The sequence below is a fragment of the Halichoerus grypus genome, chromosome 6, assembly GCF_964656455.1.
Source record: "Halichoerus grypus chromosome 6, mHalGry1.hap1.1, whole genome shotgun sequence".
NCBI classification, from domain to species: domain Eukaryota; kingdom Metazoa; phylum Chordata; class Mammalia; order Carnivora; family Phocidae; genus Halichoerus; species Halichoerus grypus.
Genome location: NC_135717.1, coordinates 4,761,046 through 4,785,815, shown reverse-complemented (window position 1 = coordinate 4,785,815; position 24,770 = coordinate 4,761,046). Strand labels below are relative to the sequence as shown.

The window sequence follows — 24,770 nt, the reverse complement described above, 5'->3', positions numbered from 1 at the left end:
CATTTTGGAAGAACACTTATCCAATATTAAGATTCCTTCTGCGTGGGCAATGAAAGACACCATTTTATTCTCAGGATGCTCTGCACTCTCCGAAGTGCGGTCATATACTGGGAAAGTCTGCAACCCTTGTCCCTCCCACACTTGGGAAATACAGCCTCACCGTGTGAACAGGCCAAATGCTTCAAAGTCACTAAAATCCTCCAATTTTCCCATACTCTAACACAAACAAAAATGAATTCATTTGTCTCAATTGAAAAAAATTTTAATTACTAAAACTTGAAAAAGGACATTCTTGATCATTTGATTTCCTCTCTAAGAACTAAAAAGGAAGTCCTGTCTTCTAACGGAACAGTAAATGGCCAATGTCCACCACTTTTGATTGCTGCGTGTTTCAAAATGTTCGTGTTAAAATAAATGTAATCATAAGGAATTGCCAAATGAAACTACGAATGGATCTGTAAGCATATGAAAATATATTTTGTCTTATTAAAGCATTCATCTCAAAAAGAAAATATAACCCCGCTCAGTCCTTAAAGTGATCAATACATATGCTTGACGAATACCCGTGGAAGAAAAGAGGGAACGAGATCCTTGCTGAGCGGATGACACGATGGACCTGCCCCTGCTACAGCAAGGATCTGGCAAGATGCCTGAGCTCCTTACAGAACGTCTCTCAACCATGTAAACAAGAAGGGCATTTATCGTCCCGCGTGACAGGAAGTGTGGACACAGGGAGGCTCCGGGTGGGTGACATTCAGCAACGCAACCACATCCTCAAGGATCCAGCTGGTCATCCTCCGCATACGGATGGGTATGAGGGACATCACGAATGTAAGCTGGCCACCCGACCAGGCCAACAAAGCCCATCCAAAGACAAGGAACGGTTTCTTATTTTTCTAAGAACAAAGAAACCTTTCCAAGAAGTCCCCCTGCAAACCGCCCTTCACAGCTCACTGGCCAGACTTGGGTGACACTCTCCTCCTCTGATCAATCAATGATAAAAAGGGATTTCCTTCCCTGGCTTATACCTTTTAAGATTCATTCTCTAGTGGTGATAAGCTCCCCTTCCCTAGGAGTAGATATCTGAACAAATCAGGGTTCTTTACAAGGAAGAAAGGGAGGATGGATCTGCGATAGGGGACTGACAGTGCTCCAGAGTCTAGTACGCCCATACCCACAACCACCAACTGAATAGCAGCGGGCAACACAGAAATGAGCCGTTTGATCACTCCTTCTCCTGCCCCTCAAAAATATCTAGATCCTATTTTATGGCTTAAAATCAAGGGCTGTTATTTTAAAGTTACATTTTATAGAAAGGAAAGAAATATTTAATAATTTTTTTAAAAATCTATCAACCACCCTAAGACTTAAATCAATTATAGAAGCAGCTAAATAGTTACTGCTTTAATGAACCCTCCTATTATCAAATTGTGGTTTTAAGGAACCTCGAGAATGTAAAATAATAAATGCAACCCAGATGTTCACTAAAAAATGAAAACAAGATTGTTTTTACTTCATAGCAACCAGTAGGTCAACCCATTTCCTCCTTCAGAGAATTCTCAGAGGACCACAAACTCCACTCGAAGACCATGTGTTTCATATGTATCTGTCCACAGAAAAAGGAAACTCTGCTGTCCAAAATAAACGGAGAATATTATACGTTCCCATGAAAGTGAATTAGAAAATTGCAGTAAGGCTGGGTTTACACGCTGCCAAACATCTGGATGAAAACTGAAAAAAATCACTAATTACCTAGATATTGGGAAATACTTTTCAATCATCAAAATGTCCAGTTTTATAGCCAACTTCTGTTTTTATTTATTAATTACAGAAATAAGTTTTTCAAAAAGAAGAGTACAGTATTAAAAATAACCCTGAGAGTTAAAGACGGAACTTATTTTCTACTATTTGAACAGTGCTCCTGGTGACTTATTGAAAACTAAGTCAGCTCAAAGAGTAAATTTGCTCTGTGAAAGCAAATTACCAAATCTTCTTAGACAACTAAACTGACTCAGGTGAGTCTAATATTTACATAATAGTCTATTTATCCAAAATAAATGCTTGCAGAATCGTCGCCAGCCACATTATAAAACCCTGCAGAATCTGGTATCTATCCTACCGTGTCAGTTGGGGAGCTGACTACAAGAGGTGGTAAGTTTGATTAACTTCAAGAACCAGCATGCAGAGCCGTGTATCTTCTACTCTCATTTAAGTGATTTACTCTCCTCCCACAGCTCCAAAAGCGATTCTACTTTAAGCAGGTTTTCGGCTACTTTGACAAAACCTATCTTTTTCACGTCACACGTTTCAATGGTCCCACCTCGCCGCAAACTGATACACCTGCTTCCTAAAGGATCTGCAGGTAACTTTTTAAAATTAATCCGTCTCTCCTGAAGTTATTCACACTAAAAGCGTGACCGTGCCAACAGCAACACTGTGCTCACTCACCTGGTATGAATTACTGTTGGTCCTCTATCAAAATGATGTACCTAACAAACATTTCAAGGCAAAACACACACGCCTTCCCCCCCCCCCCCCCCCCCCCCCGCCGAGCCCCACCCCTGCAGCCTTCCGGCCATTCTCATCATGGGGGCAAACTTCCACCCAGGAGCATGGGGCAGGCTTTTCCTAAAGCCTGCAAACATCTTTCCAGGTCCCTCCTCAGCCTGCTCCCTACCTTTCCCCCAATCCAGTAGACACTTCTCTAGCCTCGTTTCCGTGCAATCTCAAGAGCATCCAGTGCAGCTGACCACCCTCTCTTCTGAAAACAGGGCTCCTCCTTTAACTTCTGCACGAACCCCACAACCTCCGAGGAGCCCTGGACGTCTCTGGCTACCCTTCCCCGGTCTCCTTTACTGGGCTGTCCCCAGCCCCGGGACTTTCCCCTTTCTCTCGACTCTCTCCCCTACGTGATCTCATTCATCCAGTCCCATGAACTTCCCAACGCTTATCTCCCACCCGGTCAGCTCTCTAAGCCTCCGAGACTCTTCCAGCTGCCTGCCTTCCTACCATCCCCACCAGGATGTCTCACTAACTGGTCCAATTCTAAATACCAAAACTGAACTCCTGAGACGATGCTTCCAGTAAAAGCGGACTAGTTTGTGACAGACCAACCCGTCTGCCAAGAGCAACGAAAAGAGCTGAACAAATTACAAGAAACAACTGCGTGAAGGTATCGGGGAGCTACCAATACAGGGCGGACTCAGGAGGCCAGGATCCCAGAGGCAAGTGCAGAGAGCTGAGCCTACCTTGAGACATTTGCCAATTCACTGCAGAAACCGAGAGGCCAAGAAGCTAAGCAGAAACAAGTGGTGGAGAATCTGAGTAGGCCGGCAGAGCCTCCAGCAGTCTTCGGGGTCCAGGGGAGAGTTCAGGGGCTGCCAGATAGAAGGAGCCTAGTAAACACCCCAGGCTTTCAGCTGGGACCACCAGAGAGCTACCCCAGGAGGGGGCAAACCAGAAGCAGACCAATGCTCACAACTCCAAAGTGGTGTTTCCCTGACCTTTACTAACCTGCCAGAAGCCTCCCTTGAGGAGAATTGCCCGAGTCTCAAATTATCTCTACAATTTTCCATACTCACTGTCTACAGGTTAATTAACAGGTATGTCTAGAGTCAGGACCCCATGACTGAAAACCAAGGGTAGAACAGACAACAGAATACACTCACAAGCTATCCAAATATTGACATTATCAAACATGGACTTTATAATAACCATGATTAATAGAACAAGGAAATTAGTTTACAAGATGAAAAGTTTCAGCAGAAAATTGGAATCTAAAAAAACAATCAAAGCTGAAGAAGGCAGTAACTGAAATTCAGAACTCAAGAGATGGGTCCATTGCAGGGTCAAAGACAAAGAAGAGTTTACTGCAATATGGGCCAGAAGGAAATATTCAGAGGGAAGCATGGACAGATAACGAGGATGAAGAACGCAGAGAAGAGTCTGAGAGACACAAAGGACATGGTGACAAGGTGGAGTCCCAGAAGGAGAGCCAGGGAATGCAGCCAAAGGAGCAAATGAAGAGATAATGAGCAGCAATTCTCCAAACCTAGTGTCAGATTAAGCCTTGTCACAGCACCACCAAAAAGCAGAACCACCACTGCCAATCCCAACAAGGGCAGATTCAAGGAAAACCACATCTGGACACGTCACAGTAACAGCTGAAAAGGAAAGGCAAGGAGAAGAATCTTAAAAGCGGCCAAAGCCCGGGCGGGGCGGGAGACGGGGGCGGGGACGACGACGACATTACCTTCCAAAGAAGACGACACAAACAGTGGACTTCTCAACAGACTCAATGAAAGCCAGAGGCAATGAAATGAGGGTCAAAACACTGCAAGAAATTAACTCGATAACCTACAACCGTACACCCAGTGAAACTATCCTTCTAAAGTGAGGGCAAAGTAATGACATTTTTGACAAAAAAAAAAAATCTTCCAAATGGCTTTCTCCTAGCCCCGCCTCCCCAGACTTCTGGTTCTCAGACAGCGTCACCACCTTGTCACCTGAGCCGAACCTGGAAGCCCTGATTCCTGCACCTCTAGCCTCCCAGCTGTCAGCACGTCCATCTGATTCTCCAAAATACACCTCGTCACTGGTGAAGCCACGCATCGTTCCTTACTCGGGAGACAGGCCAACGTTTGGGAGTCTGATGAGTGCCCAGAGTTGAGGAGCATGCTCCCAATGAGAAAGCAATCTGTCGGCAGGTATGGAAACCAAACGCCTGCCACGCCCGCACATGCGATTCCAGAGCTACCCTCTAGAAAAACTCCCCCAAGTCTGCAAAAGCAGACAAGCCGAGGAGTTCACCTAGGTATGTAACAACAATGTAAAGTCCACATCAAAGTCCAACACGGGACAAGATAAATAATAAAATGTGATAGCAGTTCCATGAAATAAATAGGGTCTACATATGGTGACGTGGATAACCTCCAATGCAAGCTGCAGAACACACCAGACAGCATGATGCCATTTTTATAATTTCAAACAAACCAAGAAGGCTCTTCACATTGTTCGTAGGCACACATCTATGCTTAAGTATAAAAACCTGCCCAATCCCCCAGGCTGTTTTAGACGGGCTGGTGAAGGAAGCAGACCCGCGGACAGACAGCTGGATGGAGCCAGCAAGCACGCAGCAGATACTCAGGGTCGGGGGGACAGCGCGCCCAAAGGCACCGAGACAGGGCGTGCCGGGCACGTTCACGGAAGAGCACGGAGACCAGCGTGGTAGCGAAGGTGGGAGGAAACGTCAGAGAGACAGCGGGGGATGAGAGCAGGGCCAAGGACAGCCCCCAGGCAAGAATGGTTTTCACGTTTTTAAAGGGTTATTTAAAAAAATAAATAAGAGGGGCGCCTGGGTGGCTCAGTTGGTTAAGCGACTGCCTTCGGCTCAGGTCATGATCTCAGGGTCCTGGGATCGAGCCCCGCATCGGGCTCCCTGCTCAGCGGGAAGCCTGCTTCTCCCTCTCCCACTCCCCCTGCTTGTGTTCCCTCTCTCACCGTCTCTCTCTCTGTCAAATAAATAATAAATAAAATCTTTAAAAAAAAAAAAAAAAAGATATAAAAAAATAAATAAGAAACATCTGTGACGGGATGTGGCGTACGTACAAAGCCAAAACTACTTACTACCTGGCCCGCTTACGGAGAAAGCTTGCAGCCCCGTGGACTAGAGCACAGGGAATCTGCCCTGATGGGTCCTGGGGGCCACGGTCCAGTCTGTAGAGGGTTCTAGGCCGAGGACAGTGCAGACTCAGGGTGACAGGGTCTGCTCTGAAGGGATCGCTGACTGCTGTGCAGACAAGGACGGCGGGGGAAAGCATCAGAAGGCTAAGACAAAAGAAGCAAAAGACAGCACCAAAATTTTCACCAGAGCAACAATGCTGCCATATGCAGAGATGGAGATTTACCTGTAAAGCTTGATTTTTTTTTTTTTTTTACAAAAGACCTAAAACAATGTCACAAAACATTAGCAGCTATTCTATTAACTGAGCAATGGGAAAATGAGTGTCTTCGTTTTCTGTACTTTTCTGTGTCCTTATATAGACCTGTCATATATATATCTTTCCCGTCACTGCTGCCCCGGCTGCCCATTCCCCCATGCTCGTGAGACTCTCACCTGACCACCTGCAATGCTCCCACTCCTGCAGTGGGGTCCCCAGGTCCTCCCTCCCCTCCTGCGATCCATCCTACACTCAGTGGCCAGGAACACTCTTCTTAGAAGGGCAGAGGGTGCAATGCTGAAGAACGTGGCCCCTGGAGCCAGAATACCTGGACTCGAATCCCTGCCCCACCCCTCACCAGCTGTGACATGTGACGCAAGTCACTCAGCTTCCCTGTGCCTCCAATTTCCAGCTTCATCTGCAAATGGTGACAAAGTTACATGTCTGACAGGGTAACTACCAACAGTAAGTTAAGATACACAAGGCACGCAGTACAGGACCCCATGCACAGAGAGCATTACATAAACACTAGCTACAAGTATTGAAACATAAGTCAAATGTCATTGCCCTGTTTAAAATCCTTCGTTTGCTTCGCGTGCTTAGAACAAAATGTGAATTCCTTACCTACTGAAGCTGCTCCTTCCAGCCCGCTGCTTGTCCCACTGTCCCTTTAGGCTGCACCTGACAGAGAACTTCCTCCCCAAAGGCTTCCCCGGGCTACAGCTTCCCCTGCCTCTCTCCCACTCCCCCTCAAACCCAGACGATTTCCTTTAACACAGCATAATCTGCAATTATTTTATGTGTCTGTTTACCTTTCCTGTCCATCTCCCATCTAAACAAAAGCTCTGGGAATTCAGGAAATTCATCTGCCTTACTCACCACTACTCACCCTTGTGCTAAACACAGGACCTGGCAATTGGTAGGGGCGTTATCAGTATTTGTTGCATCCATGTTCGAGAATATGCTCTAAGCATACTCTAAAAACACCTATCGTGTCACTTTTTTAAAAAAGATTTATTTATTTATGAGAAAGCGGGGGGAGGAATCCTGAAGCAGACTCCCCTCAGAGCCCCGGGCAGAGGTGGATCCCAGGATCCTGAGATCATGACCAGAGCAGAAATCCAGAGTCCACCGACCAACTGACCGAGCCACCCAGATGCCCCTAAACACGGACTGAAAATATAGGTAACTTATTTTATGACTTTCTACATTTAGATTGTTGTTTGTTTGCTTGTTTGACTATATAAAAACGCTCTCAGGACGCCTGGGTGGCTCAGTCGGTTAAGCATCTGACTCCTGATTTCGGCTCAGGTCATGATCTCAGGGTTGTGAGATCCAGTCCCAGTCAGGCTCAGTGCTGGGCGTGGAGCCTGCCTAAGATTCTTTCTTCCTCTCCCAAGAAACAAACAAACAAAACCAACAACAAAAAACAATTCTCAAAAAGGGTATTTTCTTACCAGTATACTATTTTTCTATGAAACTGTTTTCCAGTTTGGGAAGAAGTGGAAATAAACCTTTTTGGATTTCAAAAAATAAAAAGGCACAGAGCAACCGCTCCTTTGCACTTACATTCCCCACCTGCTCAGTTCCCACCACCCTCCCCAAACAGGTGAATGTAATTCTTGGTTTCTTATTTAGCCTTCCCGAGAACTTTCACACAAACACAGAACTTTCACACAAGCACTTCCTTTAAAAAAAAAAAAAAAGGGGGGGGCGCCTGGGTGGCTCAGCCGTTAAGCGTCTGCCTTCGGCTCAGGTCATGATCCCAGGGTCCTGGGATCGAGCCCCGCATCGGGCTCCCTGCTCCGCGGGAAGCCTACTTCTCCCTCTCCCACTCCCCCTGCTTGTGTTCCCTCTCTCGCTGTGTCTCTGTCAAATAAATAAATAAAATCTTTAAAAAATTAAAAATTAAAAAAAGAAATGGTAGCACACAATGCACATTTTCCTACACTTTGCCTTTGTAACTTGGTAAGATATTTTGGAGATCTTTCTACATCAATTCATAAGTGCAGGGGCACCTGGGTGGCTCCGTCGGGTAAACGTCTGACTCTTGATTTTGGCTCAGGTCATGATCTCAGGGTCCTGAGATCAAGCTCCGCAGGCTCCCGCATCAGGCTCCGTGCTAGGCTAGGCATGGACCCCGCTTAAGATTCTCTCACTCCCTCTGCCGCCCCTACCACTCCCCCGCATGCTTTCTCGAGTGTGTGGGCGCGTACTGTCTCCCCCATCTCTAAAAAAAAATAAAAATAAATCATAAAGTGCTTGTTCCTTCCTTTCTACAACTTCATTCACCATCTGGGTATAAGATTCATCTGATGAGGCTCCTGCGGGTGGACACTTGGGTTATTTCTCATCTTTTACTATCACAAACAATGCAGTGAATAATCGTGTACCTATAGTATCTCCGACATGCACAAATACACCTGCAGATTAAATTCCTAGAGCTGGGGGCGCCTGGGTGGCTCAGTCGTTAAGCGTCTGCCTTCGGCTCGGGTCGTGATCCCGGGGTCCTGGGATCGAGCCCGGCGTCGGGCTCCCTGCTCCGCGGGAAGCCTGCTTCTCCCTCTCTCACTCTCCCTGCTTGTGTTCCCTCTCTCGCTGTGTCTCTGTCAAATAAATAAATAAATCTTTTTAAAAAATAAATAAATAAATTCCTAGAGCTGTTATCGCTGGCTCAAAGGATTTACATGCTTGCAATTGTTTATAAAGCTGCCGCGGCCCAGGGCCACGGTATCCATCGGGATCCACCCAGAGAAACAGAAGGCCCTCTAAGGAGCTGAAATGGAGGAAATTTCCTACAAGGGGTTGGTTGCACGCATGATGGAAAAGCTGGGAAGTCAAACAGGAAGTGGCAAGACAACCCAGAGACCGGCAAGAGCAAGAAGCTGCTACCATCTCTAAGGTGGAGGGCTAAATGGCAGCGGTATTTCCAAGGCTCAGGGGGCTCCGTCACGGGCAGGAGCTGGAGCCACAAGGAGACAGGGCAACTGCCAGGGACGGTCTGAGGCAGAACAGGAGGAGAGAGAACCCGATTTCCCCTTCCTCCAGTCACAATCTCCCCCACCCCCACCAGCGGCTCCCATCGGCCAAACCTAGCCCCAGGCCAGCTGACCCAAAGATCTGGGAAATGTTGCCTGCAGGGGTGAGTCCCTTGGCCGGCCGGAGAAGGGCAAGCAATGGAGCTGAGCCAACAGGATATAGGCTGGCGCTGTAACTAATTTACCCTCCTACCACCAACAGATAGTTTCAAACGTGGGGGTGGGGGGGGTCCCTGCTTGCCTGACAGGTGAAAGGTGGGCTCGCAACCTGGTCTTAATTTGTATTTATTTCATTAGGAGTGAAGCAGAGCACCTTTTCACATGAAGCATACGCTTAATCCTCATCTACACTGATTGGGGGCAGGGAGGGGAAAACCAGTAAAGTTATTCGCTTCATCTGCCACAGATGGTCCATTCAGGAACATCAATCAGGCAGATTCCCAAACTGAGCATTAAGATGGTGGCAATGAGCCAAACTAGCCAGTCACCTGCCAAGTAGAGACAAATCCCAAGAACTGTTCTAGAAAAACTGAGCGGCAACAAAGCCCCAAAGGAATTAAAAATACCTTAACTACATTCTGCACACATTATAAGTAACAATGTGTTCTTGTAATCTTGTACCCCCTCTCCCCCCGTTCCTCCTTAGAACTGCCTTCCTACCATTCACATCACCATCCTCTCCCCTTATCTTGCATTGAAAGAACAAATAATACCCTGGACAAAAATTTAAATTATAAAAATAGCAAGTCAGAATCATTTTTGAAGTCTTTTAACCCTACTCACACATTAGCAAAAAAGAGCTCTTAAATGATCTTCCGTGCCTGTCTACCCTTTGAATAGATTATTTACCCTATCTTGTAAATAAGCTGCGGCTGACTTCCCCATGTACAGTTCAAAGTTCTATCCTATACTCTAAAAACATACACAAAAAAGTTTTTTACTGTTGGCTAGCAAATGACTGGCAAATGAAATTATTCTCTTTCAAAGGGCTGAACTTTATTTTTTTAAATGTGAATTTTAAAAGCAAAGGATTTTCTTTAAAAAATCTAAACAGCAGTAATAACTGTAAAGAACTTTAAAGAGGTATGTTAACTTCAAGACCTCCAAAAATAGTTAAATATAAGCACATCAAATGTATACAATAATCACTATATAATGACTCTGATTTCAAAACTCTAAGGCTCTCACTTATCTAAAAATATACTTACTCTAAGATTGCCAAATTTATTTTGAAGTGTCTTCTACAATACAAGGAAGATAATAAACCTTATCGATAAAAGTTAAAAGTTGTTTTCCAGCACCTACCATGCTGCTGGGCATTTTAGTAGACAAATAACTGCTCATTGTTGATTGTTGTAGTCAGAAGCTTAAAAACAATCACACCCCTTTCCCAATGCAGGGTACTTTTTTTTATATATAAGTTTTTTTTAAATTCAAATTTGAAAGTAATACATGTCACACCAAAAACTTGGAAAATATACAAAGAAAACAAAATATCCATGATATCACCAGTTTTTACATTGTTTTGACCATGATACATAAAGCAACTGCTTGTTTTTAATGGTTGTAACTTTTTATCAATAAACTTCCCATAATTTAGCTCACCCTTCTATTAGGCATTGCTATTTCCAATTTTCTACCATTACAAATGGTGTAATGCACATCTTTTGGCACGAGATTTTTTTTTTTTCTAAATATCTCTCCTGGGAATACAGTCTTGAAATTAAGAGCCCAAAGAAAGTTTTAAGACTTCTGATACTTAATAACATCCTTTGTTATAGTACTCAAGATCTATAAACTGCTGTGCCACACTGATTTCCTTTTCTAATCTTTACATCTGCTTTTACCTTCAAGGGGGCTACGTTTCTGTATTCAGGGTCAGAAACACCTTCCAAACAAAATCGCCAACCCAGCAATGTCAAAGGTTTAAATATTATGGTTGTTTATTTTCTAAGAAGAAAAACTGCCACATGCCTGTTGTTACCCAAATCGCAACAGGCAGGAAGCAGGGTATGTACGGAGAATCCACTGCTCAGAGTCTTCAGACAGCCAGCCTGGCCGTAGGAGGGCTTGCAACTGGGCTCCTTCTCTCCACAGCACTTTCTTTCATAAACAACACACCCACTCGGTGCCACAGTGCTACCCCTAGCTTTAACTGTGAGAACTGAATTCGCCAAATGCCACGGTGCGTGCCAACTTCCCACCATCGCAGCCGCATCGCTTCTTGGGGCACAAACATCCCCCACTGGGCAGCACTTTACAGGTTAGAAGGCACCTTGATTAACCACTTCAACCTGAAAGCGCTCGATACTGCTGATTCTTACAGGCAGCTGCTCCAGCAGCCTGTAATTAAGATTTTTTTTTTTTTTTTTTTTCCCAAAACGCTCCCTCATTATACCAGGGGTTCTGAAGATTCGGTTTGTCAGCATAAAGGAGATCTATAGCAAAAGTAGAGAAAACCTCAACTTCGGGTGTCCCTGTGAGAGGGGTATTAACCCTCCGCTTTCCAAAGCTGCGACCCCCTCCATGCACACGCGTAATGCCGCTGTACAGACACAATTCGCAGCATGACACGACAGTAATTTGCATGCCACTAAGTAACCTACAACAAATGCAAATCTTCTGCGAGGGGGAACTGAACGTCAGGCAGGCAGTCCAGCTTTCTGGTCTCACCTCAGTGCCGGCTGCCCCTCCCGACTCCGACCCTCGGCTGCTCAGACTTCTTTCTTTGGCTTACCCTGTAACGTTCCCGATTTCATAAAATGCGTGTGCTCTGGCTGCCCCCTCCTCGTGGAAGCCTCCCCACTGACTGACCACTTCTGACCTAAAGCCCGAAACACTGGAACGGTTTTCAACCCTGTCGCCCCACCCGCCCCTCTTGGACCCGGAGGATCCCCAGTTGGAAACTTTCCCCTCCCCATTTCCCGGGGATACCCCCCTTCCCACCACCTGAGAAAAGACCCCGAGGGGGGTCAGCCTCCTGCGGTCGGGCTCCGGAGGGCGTGGACGCCCTTGGCGACGAGAGGCGGGGAAGGTCGCCCCCAAGGTCCCCCGCCCCGGCAGGGCGACCCCCGAGCCCTGCTCCGAGTCCCCAGGCCTCCCCGGCCTCAGGCGACCCCGGCCTCGCCCCGGACCCCCGCTCCGGCTCGGCGGCGACCCCGTCGGCCCCCACCCCCGGGCCCCCGGCCGGCGCAGGTCGCCGGCAGGTACCGGCGCTGCCCGGACCCCCGACCCCGGCCCCGGTCCGGCCGCCCCGCTCCCGTCCGGCGCGCCCGCGACCCCCGCCCCAGGCCGCCAGCCGGGCGGGCCACACCTCCGACACTCACCGCCGCCGCCCTCGCCGCCACCGCCGCCGCCGTCTTCGTCCATGTTGAGGCCGCTCCCGCTGCCGGCGAGCCCGGGGCCGCGGGCGGTGGGCGCCGCGGGTGCGGAGCGCGCGGGCGGCCAGGCGGCTCCAGCAGCGCGCGCGCCGGGTCGCGGCCCGGGCCTCCTCCGGCCAGGCGGGGCGCTCGCCGCTCGGCGCGCCGTCACGTGACGCTCAGGCCCCGCCCTCGGTCGCGGTGGGCGGGGCCCGGAGCCGCGCGGGCCCCGCCCGCGGGAACGCGCCCGGCCCCGCCTGGACCGCGCCGCTCGAGTCCGGCGGGGCTGGGACGCGACCCTGCGGGCCAGCGGCGCGACGACCCCTGCCCTGCTCCCCCCACTTCGCGGGGCCTGGAGACGCTCGCGGGGTCCCGGGCGCGGGATGCCACTTCTACAGACCCGCGACGCCGAGGGTCCTCGCACGTGCGCTCGGGAGAAAAAGCTCAGGAAACGCACGCCTTCAAAAGTCGGGCCGTCCCCCTTCGGCCCCGAGGCATTTCCGAGCAATCCCAGCCTTTCAGCTTTCTGGTAGACAATGGAGGCGCTCCTTTGCTGGCCACGAGCGCACTTTAAAATTAACAAAGTGTCAGCCTGGGCCCGAACCCCAAACCCGCACACCTGGAGCCCACCCTCTGCGGGCTCTGCAGCGGCTGGCCTGGCGGCTGGCCTCAGATGCTCTCGCAGTGTCTCGCCCGTCTCCGCTGGAGAGCTGCCAACTGCCCTGGATTTATGATGCAGAAGGAGCTCTGAATTCGATTTCCCGTGGGCACAGCCACGGTCCTAAGCGCAGGCCTCGTGGGCACAAGGCCTCGGCTTGCCCTGCTCCAGATCTCTGAATCTCCTTCCTAGCTGGGCGTCTTTGCTTCCAGTAACTCCCGCGAAAGCCCTGAATGTGGCCCCTCCCCAGCCTTTCTGTTCATCTAGCTTGAACTAAATTGCATTAAAGAAAAGGAAACACTGTAATGGAGGAGATAATTCATCTCTAATATAATTTTCCAGCAACTGTTTTATATTTACAAAGGGCCTGTTTAGTGGAAGGATTCTTCCGCTGCCATTTATCCAAGCGGACAGTTTTCACCTTTTCATTCAAGGTTGTGGGATGATCCCAGGGTTCAGTCCCCTAATAACCTTAAGAATTAAACACCCAGCATTCCTGCACTTCTCAAGTGACAGAGCACACCTCTGGGAGCAGAGAAGATATTTGGCAGCTTCCGTAACAAATAGGCAACAGAAAAGGGGTCTGGGTGTCAGGCGATGAAGGTTTGAGTCCCAGCCCACAGATGTGGCTTCCTGATCTTGTCCCTGTCAGCTTGGTTATCTTCGCATGGTTACTGAGAAAAATGACAGCACACGTTGAACTTGATAATGTGATATGTGGAGCTTTGAACTCAAAGATACTATCAATTATAAAAGCCTTTAAATGTCAAATTCCTAATTCTTTAGGTTTCTCAACGTGTCATCCAAGGGGCTTTTCTCAGTTTGAATCTGAAAACTGCTCTCTGATGTACAACTAAGACAATGCCTATCAGAGGAAAGCATGGCCCAGCTATTTGTAAGCAGAATGTTATATTATCCTCACAGCTGACCCTGGACCTCCATTGTGACAAAGCCTGCAAAAATGCTGAGGGAATGAATACAGGCTTAGAGTGTCATTTTGTTCTTGAAGGGAGAACTTAGAAGACTTCAAAACCTTCACGACTCAAAGAAATTACTATCTAATGGGAAAATTTGTTGGCGGGGGAGCGGGCAGAGCTGTTCTCCAGTACGTCTTAAATCCCACCAAGATAGCATTTATCTGCTCACATGCAGGTAGCCCCTACATATAGGAACATTAAGTATCCTAGTTACCCATTAAGATAAGCAATCATTTTATGTCCAGCATGTGTGTGGTTTACTCAGAAGTTGAAAGCTTTATAAATGAATTTGTAAGGAAGACAATTCGTGCAACAGACATCGCTCCAAGATAACGAGTGTTAAACCCAAACCCCGTTGTAATCCCTCAGTTAGACAATAAATACTTAGGCACCTGCCGTACTCCAGGCACTGTCCCAGGTGCTGGGAATACAATGATGAAAAAGATCAAGTCAGTCCCTGTCCTCAGGAGACTTAAGGCCTAGAAGGATTACAGCCATTAAGCAAAAAAAATTACACAGATGATTTTGTAATTGGATTTTGATGTTCCTACCCTATTTCCAGACTTTCTCACAGTGTTTGCTGTTTCCTGTGGATTGGCTTTGGAGCCTTGAAACTCCTTCAGACTGAGACGGTAGTCTGTATTCTGTCTTCACTATCCGCCGCAGGGTCTGGCCGTGTCAGAGAAGGGTAGAAAGCAACGGCGTGTGTGATGGCTGCTGAATGAACAGGGCCCTCAAACGCAGGAGACGTCTAGAACACATGTTGAAACCCATTTATCAGCCCTCTGACCATTGCAGAAATAGTTTAAGAAATCGAGAATGTGCACATTGCGGAGAGGTCAGAGGACTTCTCCTTTGTACATTCATCCCCATCCTCCAAGTGGAAGTCTGTGAAATTGGACCGAAATGTCCTCTCCCGGCACTAAGGCAAGAGCCAAAACCCTGCCAAGGCCGGTGTCCTCCTGCTAAGCCAGAAAGAGGCTGCCCAAGCCGCCTGAGCTACGGCTGCTTCCAGAGCCTGCCCAGAGCCTTTCCGGTCTCCTCTGATAGCAGAAACAGGTCAAGAAAAGCAGAGACAGCAGTGACCGTCGCAGATGGGAACCTCGCTAATCCATTACATCTGCTCAGGGGTCTGGTCCAGTCCAGGGAAGGCGCGGTGCACACAGGGGCCAGCTCACTGTCAGCTCGTGGTCACGAAAGAAAAATAACGTTTTCTGAAATCTAATTTCATCTCGGAAAGAAAACATCTCGTTCGAATAGAGATGATCTTGTGCAGATTAGCATTCTCCACTCTGCCCAGGCAAACAACAGGGGTCCAAGTGTCAAGTCACAGCCTCATTAAATTTTCAAAAGCCCAGACATCACGTCCTCGGCGAGCCTCCGCCTCCCTTCCCAGGTTCTAAAGCAGTCGACCCTGGTCTTGTCCTCTCCCCTGGAATCCACACAATGGACAGAGCTTCTCTGGTCTCACCTTACTGAGGGCTGCTTCATTCCTTTTAGACTGATCAGCAACTTGCATTTCTGCTTGAAAAGGCAGTCAGGTTTTGTGTTCATGGTAAACTGGGAAAAAATAATTTGGCCACCACTTCAAGCTATTTGTCTTTGGGAAGAAAGGCATTCTACCCATTCAAAGGTGACATCAATATGAAGAGTTACTACATGCAAGGTGCCTTCAATAGTAATAAAAAAAACTGGATTACTTTTATCTAGCTCATCATTTTTATAACATCCCTGACCTACCGAAAACAAAAACTTTTTTTTTTTTTCACTGAAAAAGGTCCCCCTTCAGAAGTTGGTCAGAGTCTGCAGTGTGCAGCTTAAACTCATCAGGGATATCCATCCTGGGGTGCAGAGTGTGCTAACGGACAAGCAATTAAAAGGAAAAAGGTGAAAATGACAAACATAAGGACACAGAACAGCTGTCCTTGATCATGGTCCTCTGAATAGAAAGTGAGCTCTTAGCCCACAGCCAAGTGACGGAACTACACCCATCCCTGAGTGCTGTGTGACCCAGAGGGCATAACTGTGCCCAAGCAAATGGGATTCTACACTTTGACTTCTAGGGCCATGAGTTCTGGTCATCTGTTGCCTTTGGGAAGCCACATAAACCCAGTAAGGTCATTAGGTCCCAGCCATGATGCATCATACAGCTCACCACCTCTGGTGACTGGATAATGCCATCTCTAAAGTCAGACAGCCTGGGCACTTCCATTTCTTGTCTGTGTGACCTTGAGCAAGTTGCTTCGCCTCTCTGTGCCCTGGTCTCTGCGTCTGAAATGCAGCAAGTGTCAACTGATGCTCGCCATCGACTCAGTTTCCCCACTCACTCTTGTACAAACCAGGCAGAATCCATGTGACAAGACAGGGAGGCAAAGCTGAATCTCTGTCAGGACTCCCACTCCTCCCTGCCTCCCTGTCACCTTCTAGCTGCTGTCTTTTTCCTCCACGTCTGCCTTCCGGAATGTTCCTTGCCACACTCCATGCCCTCTGCTTGTGAATTGTCCCACACTTCACACCTGAACAGTCCTCCAAAGAACTCGGTTCTTATGGCCACAGTCCCATATGTGCAGTTGCGTAGAGGAATCTAGGGACTCTGTGGCCCTCCTCTGATGTCACTTTATTCACTCAACAACCTGTTTCTTGGCACCCCCACCAAGCAGGCCCTGGGGATGCAACAGGAGCCAGCAGTCAACGACTTTTGATGATGGGCGTGTCAGACCCAGCACCCAGGGTGACTATAACAGCCTCTGAAACCTTCACTACACCCCCTTGCAGCTGGCAAAGCTCTTTTTCTCAGGAAAAAAAGGCAAGGGAGGGGGGTGTGTGGTGTGCACACCCCACTCAAATAGTCTCCCTCAATAACAGATTGATCATATAAGTTTAATTTTTAGAGATCTGCTGTTTGATCGATACAGTTTTAGCATTTAATAAGTGTTATTAAGGTTTCATATATGCAAACACACTCTTGAGGACCCCTAATTCATTGGAATAAAAACATGACATGATTGTACGTCTTCCCATCACGGCACCCAACGATACAAAGTTCAATCTCTCTCCCCTCCTTTAACAACATACAGAACAGATTCCAAACACCCTGATCACTTTCATTGTTAAAAATAATGTAGCTTAGGGGCGCCTGGGTGGCTCAGTTGGTTAAGCGACTGCCTTCGGCTCAGGTCATGATCCCAGGGTCCTGGGATCGAGCCCCACATCGGGCTCCCTGCTCAGTGGGAAGCCTGCTTCTCCCTCTCCCACTCCCCCTGCTTGTGTTCCCTCTCTCGCTGTCTCTCTCTCTCTCTGTGTCAATTAAATAAATAAATAAAATCTTTAAAAAAATAATAATAATAATGTAGCTTAGACAGACTTCTGATTCCAGAAAGATGGAATAGAAGTCCTTTTTCCTGTTCCTTCCACTAAGTACAAGTCCATGGACATTGTATATGAACTAAACACAAAGAGGACAGTGAAAGGAAAAGAGGACAGAGGGACTAGGCACCTTGGGACCCAAGGAATGGACATGATGGTGAGTTCCTTGGGTTTTCTTTTTGCCTCAGAGAAGCCAGAAACCCAGAAACCCCAACTGGTGCAGAAAAGAAAGAAGGAAAGAAGGGAAAGAAGGGAAGGAAGGGAAGGATAGAAGGGAAAGAATGGAAGAAAGGGAAAGATGGGTCAGTTGAGCGTCTGCCTTCAGCTTGCGTCATGATCCCAGGGTCCTGGGATCCAGCCCCACATTGGGCTCCCTGCTCGATGGGGAGTCTGCTTCTCCCTCCCCACTGCTCTGCTCGTGTGCACGCTCTCTTTCTCAAATAAAATCTTAAAAAAAATAATAAAACCCTACAAAAATCCTACAGCTGACGGCACACTTAGCTTTGAAAGACTGGTGCTTTTCCCCTAAGGTTGGGAACAAAGCCAGGATCCCACTCTCACCACTGCCACTCAGCATAGCACTGGAAGTTCTAGCCCACACAATAAAGCAAGAAAAGAAAAAAAAGACATCAAGATGACAAAGGAAAAAAGTTAAAGTGTTTCTGTTCACAGATGACAGGATTGTCTAAGTAGAAAATTCCAAGGAATCTATTTAAAAAAAATCTCCTAGAACTTATGAGTAAATTCAGGAAGGTCACAGAATTGATATAAAAATCAACCGTATTTCTATATACTAGCAATGAATGCATTTTTTTTTTGAAGATTTTATTTATTTATTTGACAGAGAGAGACACAGCGAGAGAGGGAACACAAGCAGGGGGAGTGGGAGAGGGAGAAGCAGGCTTCCCGTGGAGCAGGGAGCCCGATGCAGGGCTCAATCCCAGGACCCTGGGATCATGACCTGAGCCGAAGGCAGATGCTTAACCACTGAGCCACCCAGGCGCCCCACAATGAATGCATTGAAGAGCCCTCACCACACTGCCCGCAATGAACCCGTGCACCTCTAACTGCTCCCCAGAGGACCCCAAATGCACAGTGGTTACCTGGGGATGGGGTAGTGTTGCCTGGGAAGGGGCACAAAGGATCTGTGGAAGTTTTAACCTTAAAAATTCCTACAAAAGGTAGTAGTGCTTGAAAGAGGAGCAAGAGGGGCGCGTAGGTGGTCTGGCTTTGAATCTGTGTTTCTACGGATCAGGTTCTTGTGTTTGGAATTTTGGACAAATGCTGCCGTTTGGAGTTTCTGTTTGTGTACTGAAGTGAACAGCATTCCCTCCCACCCCCAAAAGTCATGTCCATCTAGAATCTCAGATTGTGACCGAATTTGGAAGTAGGGTCTTTGCAGATGTAATTCATTAAGATGAGGTCATACTGGAGTCAGTGGGCCCTAAATCCAGGGACTTGTGTCCTTATAAGAAAGTGAGGGCACACACACACAGAGAAGATGAGCCATGGGCCACAGAGGCAGAGATGGGGTGGGGTGCAGCGACCAGCTAAGGAAAGCCAAAGGCTGCTGGGAGCCACCGAAAGCTAGGAGAGAGGCACCGTTTGGCACTGATCCCTTGATCTCGGACTTCTGGCTCCAGAACTGCAAGAGAATACGTTTCTGTTGTTTTGAAGCCACCCAGTTCTTGAGAATTTGGGACTGCAGCCCCAGGAAACTCATAGCGTCTGGATCTGCCTTTTCGGTGGTCTTGAGGAGGTAGAGTCTTCCCCGGATGCCCGGAGAAGGGCAGTCTCCCCCATCCTCGGGCAGTCTGCGAGGCTCCCTCCCAAGGAGAACGAATTCCAGAATCTGTTTGGGAACTGAAGAACCGTCTTCTACCCAAGGAAAGAGGGACACGCCCTCGGGCACACAGCGTGTGTGTGTGTGTGTGCGTGTGCGTGTGTGTGTGTGTGTGTGTGTGTGTGAGAAGGAGGGGCTGGGAAGCCGGCACACAGGAATCACATTCTTGTCCCACTGCAGAATGCACTGCCCCAGGCGCCCCCTCCCCTGGCGCCGGCTTACTCAGCAGAAAGCTGCAGGGCCCCTGGCTGAGGCTGAGTCACAGCCTCCCCAACCCTCCTCCACTGCTTCCAAGTTCAAAGGAGAGAAGAATTACAAGAAACAAGGCCCCCCGGAACCTTCACAGGGAGACACCCTGCCAGAGCAGGTGAGTCAGGGTGAGAGTGTCCTTGTTTCTTAAAAGGCTTTCAATTCTCTTGGCTTCTCCAGAGTGGAGGCGAATTCCTCCCTCACTCTTTACTTCTCCACATCCTTTTCCACCGGGTGCCTCCCACCAACAGCACCAACATCCTCCTAACCACCATCCTGAATAAGGACAATAGTATAATGGGGACTACTATTAAGCACCTGTTGTGGGCGATCTCAGCACCAAGTGCCCTCATACCTGCCCTGGAGCCCTCCCAGCTGCCTGACCAGGTAGATCCCATCGGCCCTCCTTAGAGACAAGGGAACTGAGTCTCAGAGACACAAGTTAACTTGTCTGAGACCATACACGGAGAGCATGGAGGATCCAGAAGTCGTCCTGCCTCTGTCCCCTGTTCTGTCAGGACACAAAAGAAAGGGCAACACATTCCAGTTACTCCTAGACTCGCACACGCACAGGAGTCCCCAGCCTGTTGCCCACACACGACCTGGTGTCCTCACCTATCCATGCCCCCCGCCCCACCCACGACTCCTTCTTTTCCTGTCTTCTGTCACATCTTGATTCAGCCCCTACCACATGGCACGGGTGCCGACTGAGGCACCTGACTTCACACGAAGGACTGCATTTTTCAATGACTCTGGTCCAAGGGTTTGGGTTGGGAGTGGCTGTTTAATGGGTATGGGATTCCTTCTAAGGTGGGGGGATGCAGGGGCTTTGGAACTAGATACTACGCTGGGAATGTGCCAAATGCCACCAAATTGTTCACTTTAAAATGATCCATTTTATGTGATGTGAGTTTCACCTCAATAAATTGAAAAGGTTTGGGGGGGCCCCTGGGTGGCTCAGTTGGTTAAATGGGCAACTCTTGATTTTGGCTCAGGTCATGATCTCAGGGTCGTGAGATCGAGCCCCCTCTCAGGTTCCATGCTCAGCGGGGAGTCTGCTTGAGAGTCTCTCCCTCTCCCTCTGCCCCTCCCCACCAAGATCTCTCTCTCTCTCTCTCTCTCTCTAAAATAAAATAAATAAATCTTTAAAAAAAAATTAAAAAGGTCTGGGAAGTGCCCAGCAAAGAAACTCAATAGCTGATTATTTTTAATACTGTCGCAGCCTAAAAGCGCATGCCTCCTTCCTCGCTGGAAGCATGCACGCTCTCAGCAGATGTTTTGGGCACCAGGAAGCAAGTCCCTGAGACCCCTGTGGGTGTCGGTAGGCCGTCAGGTGAGCCACACTGGGTCAGAGTTTCACTTGCACTGTCCTCCCTCCCGTTTCAGCGTCCCCATGCTTACACATCCTGTTCATACTAAAGGTGAGGCAAGACAGGAGACCCAGAGACTTGAAGGGAAGGCTCGCAGAAAGGTGACTCAGTGAAATGGATTCTCAGTGCACCTGCCCCTCAAAGGCTATGACTTCTCCTTGTGGCACTTCTAGAAAACCAATGACAGACAGACAGACCTGCCCGCCCACGTCCTGGAGCACCCTCCCCAGGGAGCATGATGAGGCAGCTTCCTAATTGCTGGGTGGCCTCTGAATGCTGTGACCCTCTGAGACATGTCACCTGGCAGGTTCTCCAAGAGGCGCTGCTTGTCCCACAAGCTGCAAGAGGCCACGGCAAGACCAACCTGGCCACAGATGAGAATGAGCAACCTTCTTTTTTTTTGTGAACTTTTTTTTTTTCTTCAATGAAACAGCTCCTGGTTTCGTTGACCTGTTCTATTGGTTTTTTAGTCTCTATTTCATTTATTTCTGCTCTAATCCTTATTAGTTCCTTTCTTCTACTGGCTTTGGGCTTTGCTCTTTTCTTTCTAAGTCCTTTAGGTGTAAGGTTAGGTTGTTTATTTGAGATTTTTCTTCCTTCTTGCGGTAAGCCTGTATTGCTATAATCTTCTCTCTTAGAACAGATTTTACTGCATCCCAAAGATTTTGGACCATTGTATTTTGATTTTCATTTGTCTCTATATGTTGTTTTTTTTTATTTCCTCTTGAATTTCTTGATCCAGCTGCAAGCCTTCTTGACTAGGAGAGAAAGAAACCAAGAGCAAAAAGCAGCCGAACATTCCCAACAGAGGTGCCCAGACAAATCCTCGAACACACACGTTCGCAGTAGCACAACAATAACCAGAGGTAGAAACATCCCCGGTGGCCATCACCGGAGGACTGGATAGGCAAACAGTGGCAGATCCATACCGTGTAATATTACTCAGCCACAAAAAGGAATGAAGCGCTGACAGCTGCTATGATTTGGATGACCCCCCAAAACATTATGCCCTGTGAAAGAAGCCAGACACAAAAGACCCCATATTGCATGATTCCGACTAGATGAACTATCTAGACTAAGTAAATTCATAGAGACAGAAAACAAATTGGTGGTTGCCAGGGATCGGGGAGAGGGGCATGGGGGAACAGGGCATGACTGCTTAATGGGTAGGAGGTTCCCCTTGGGGTGATGAAAATGTTCTGGAACTAGTTAGAGGGGATGGCTGTGCAACATTGCAACTGTGCTAAATGACACTGAACTATACACTTCAAAATGGTTAATTAAAAAAATTATTTCTTTTAAAGATTTTTTTTTTTTTAAGATTTTATTTATTTATTTGAGACGGAGCACAAGCAGGGGGAGAGGCAGAGGGAGAGAGAAAGGGAGAAGCAGACTCTCCGCTGAGCAGGGAGCTCGAATGGGGCTCGATCCCAGGACCCCGGGATCATGATCTGAGCTGAAGGCAGACGCTTAACGACTGAGCCACCCAGGCGCCACTATTTATTTATTTTAGAGAGAGAAAGAGAGAGCATGTGAGCAGAGGGAGGGGCAGAGGGAGAGAGAGAATCCTCAAGCAGACTCCCCGCTGAGTGGGGAGCCTGACACAGGGCTCGATCCCAGGACCCTGAGATCATGACCTGAGCCAAAATCAAAAGTCGGCCGCTTAACCAACTGAGCCACCCCATATATATATTTGTGTGTGTGTGTGTGGTAAAATATACCATATCATGATAATGACTGTCTTAACCATTTACATCACTGTGCAAACATCACCACCATCCTTCTCCAGAACCCCCGTCATTTGGGGGGGGGGGACAGCTGCAGCCTTCAGGAGCCATGAGGTGCTGGTGGGAGAAAATGCTGTCCTGGACCTCAGACGCTGGCTTCGTGAACAAATCTCAAGTTCAAGTGCCTGAGAAAAGTGGCTTGCTGTGGTTTCCTCCCTGAGTGTTGGAAAGCGGACAGCTCATTCCTGTTAATGGAAAGGCCGGCATCTGCTTCCTGGGTTTTGTGAATGGGGTGAAATCCCAGGAGAGAAAGCTCCCACATAGCATCTCTAATTGCACCCCATCCATTTGTTTTCTGAGTGTAACTTCAGGTTAATTATTTATGACGGGCCTCCAAATGAAGTGTTAGTAAGAGACTGGCTTCCACTTCTAATTGCCAGGTTTCTGAGAAGGAGCTCCAGCCTGGAGGGATTTCGTGATTAGGATGAGAGGAAATCTAAGAAAGTGAAGTGTGCATCGGCCGGGCCCAAAAGAACAGCCAGTGCATTGAGAATGAAAAGGGAAAAAAATGAATTATTAATAATAACCAGAAGATGGATAGGAAGAGAACAGAGAAAAGATGGTTTCCCTGGGAGTCCTTCCAACGCCTGGCCCTTCCCTGAATCTCCCATAACCAGAAGCCAAGGGGAGCTGCCCACTGAGTCACCCGCCAGACGCTGATGGTTGCTTGTTGGGTCTGAAGATGAAACAGCATGAACCTGCCTTCTGGTAGGAAATCCTAGAACCAGGGAAGGGTTGTAGGGTAGTGGGGGCTTGGCCATGAGATCCAATAGAACTCTGGCTCCCCGGAAGATGGCACGTCGGACACGTTCTATTTAACTTGGAGCCACTTTTCTCCTATAAGCCTATCTTTCGATGTTCTTGCAGTTGCTTCTTCCTTGGGCAACAAATACCCAGCCCTTGGATCATTCACACCCCACAAGGTCAAGATGGAAGAAAAAAATACATAGAAAGGAAAAAGGAACCAGCTTTCAAATAGTCCTGTTCTGCTATGTACAGTAGATTTCATAGGGGAAGAAATTACAATCATAGTCGCTACAATACAATTTAAATTTTACCTGTTTATTTACATATCACCCTTGTCCTCAACTATCGATGACAACTATGAACTGACTTCTTTATCAGCTTAACTCCCAAGTATTCTTCCTTGGAGGCAAGAAGTGGCTTAGTAGGACACAAAGAGAAGTTCCTTGGTGAGGACAGTTTGTAGCTCAGTCATCAGAGGGTTTGCTCATTTCCATCCCTCCCCCCCAACCCCCGGGAGGCTCTGAGCTCCTGTGAATTCTGGGGCATTTTACTTCCTCACTCACACTCCATGCACCTCAGCAAGAGTTATTCATTAAGGTGTAGAGTTTAATAACAGACACATTTCATTATAGATGTTGCATTCGCCTGTCCGGGAGGATTGAAAACAAAATGTCTCCTCGGAAACCCGAGACAAGGGGTAATGAAGGGGCTCAGAGAGGCAAGCCCCCGGATGTTGGAGAGATGGACAGATGGTGAAGCAGGGCTGTGTGGGGTAACTGAAACTCTCTCAGGGTTATTCACCTAAGAGCCCGCCCAACAAGGCCCCTGGTGAGGCTACCGCTCTGGTACACAGGACCAGGTTGGAAAATGTTGCTCTTGCTTTTCCTCTGCTGGGAACATACCGCCCCCATTTCCTTCCCTGATCAACTCAACACCCTCAGAGTGCAGTTCTGACCTCCCCTCCTCCAGGGAGCCTTCTCTGAACCCCCATCCCTAAAGAAATGGATTTCTGCCCCAGGGAAAGGAGGCTGTTGGCCAACAATGGGATTGTCCAGCCCCTATTGCTGTAAGCATTCAAGCAGAGACAAGAGAAGATAGTCTGAACTATGTTTCTCCCAAAGCCCCTTCCAGCTTTTGTGTGAATTTTCAAGCTAACAGAATTGAAGGTCATTACCAGATCACAATGGCTACTCTTCAGCCAACATTCCATTCTGGGAATTGTGCAGGGAAATAGCGCTGAAGGTTATCAAAACTAATCATGGATGACGAACCACTGTGGCCAAGGATCAGAGAGCCCCCCACCCAACTTCAAGGTATGGTCTCCACATGAAGATGGGGGAAACTGGTACCCTCATGCCTTGCTGGTGGGAATGGAAATGGTGCAGCCATCATGGAAAACAGTTTGATAGTTCCTCAAAACACTGCACGTAGAATTAT

At 48.1% G+C, this 24,770-nt stretch overlaps 1 protein-coding gene across 2 annotated transcripts in view; it reads right to left on the bottom strand.

Moving 5' to 3' along the window:
• CYTH3 (cytohesin 3) overlaps positions 1-12,476 on the bottom strand; it is a 91,191-nt gene extending 78,715 nt beyond the window's left edge. The window contains exon 1 of one of the 2 annotated variants that reach the window (XM_078074312.1): positions 12,304-12,476. In XM_078074312.1, coding sequence (XP_077930438.1) covers positions 12,304-12,346 — 43 coding nt within the window. In that variant the 5' untranslated portion in view covers positions 12,347-12,476. Of the gene's footprint in view, positions 1-8,332; positions 8,523-12,303 lie in introns of those variants that run through there. The other variant, XM_078074313.1, reaches the window with a different exon arrangement.
• Between the last annotated feature and the right edge of the window lie 12,294 nt (positions 12,477-24,770).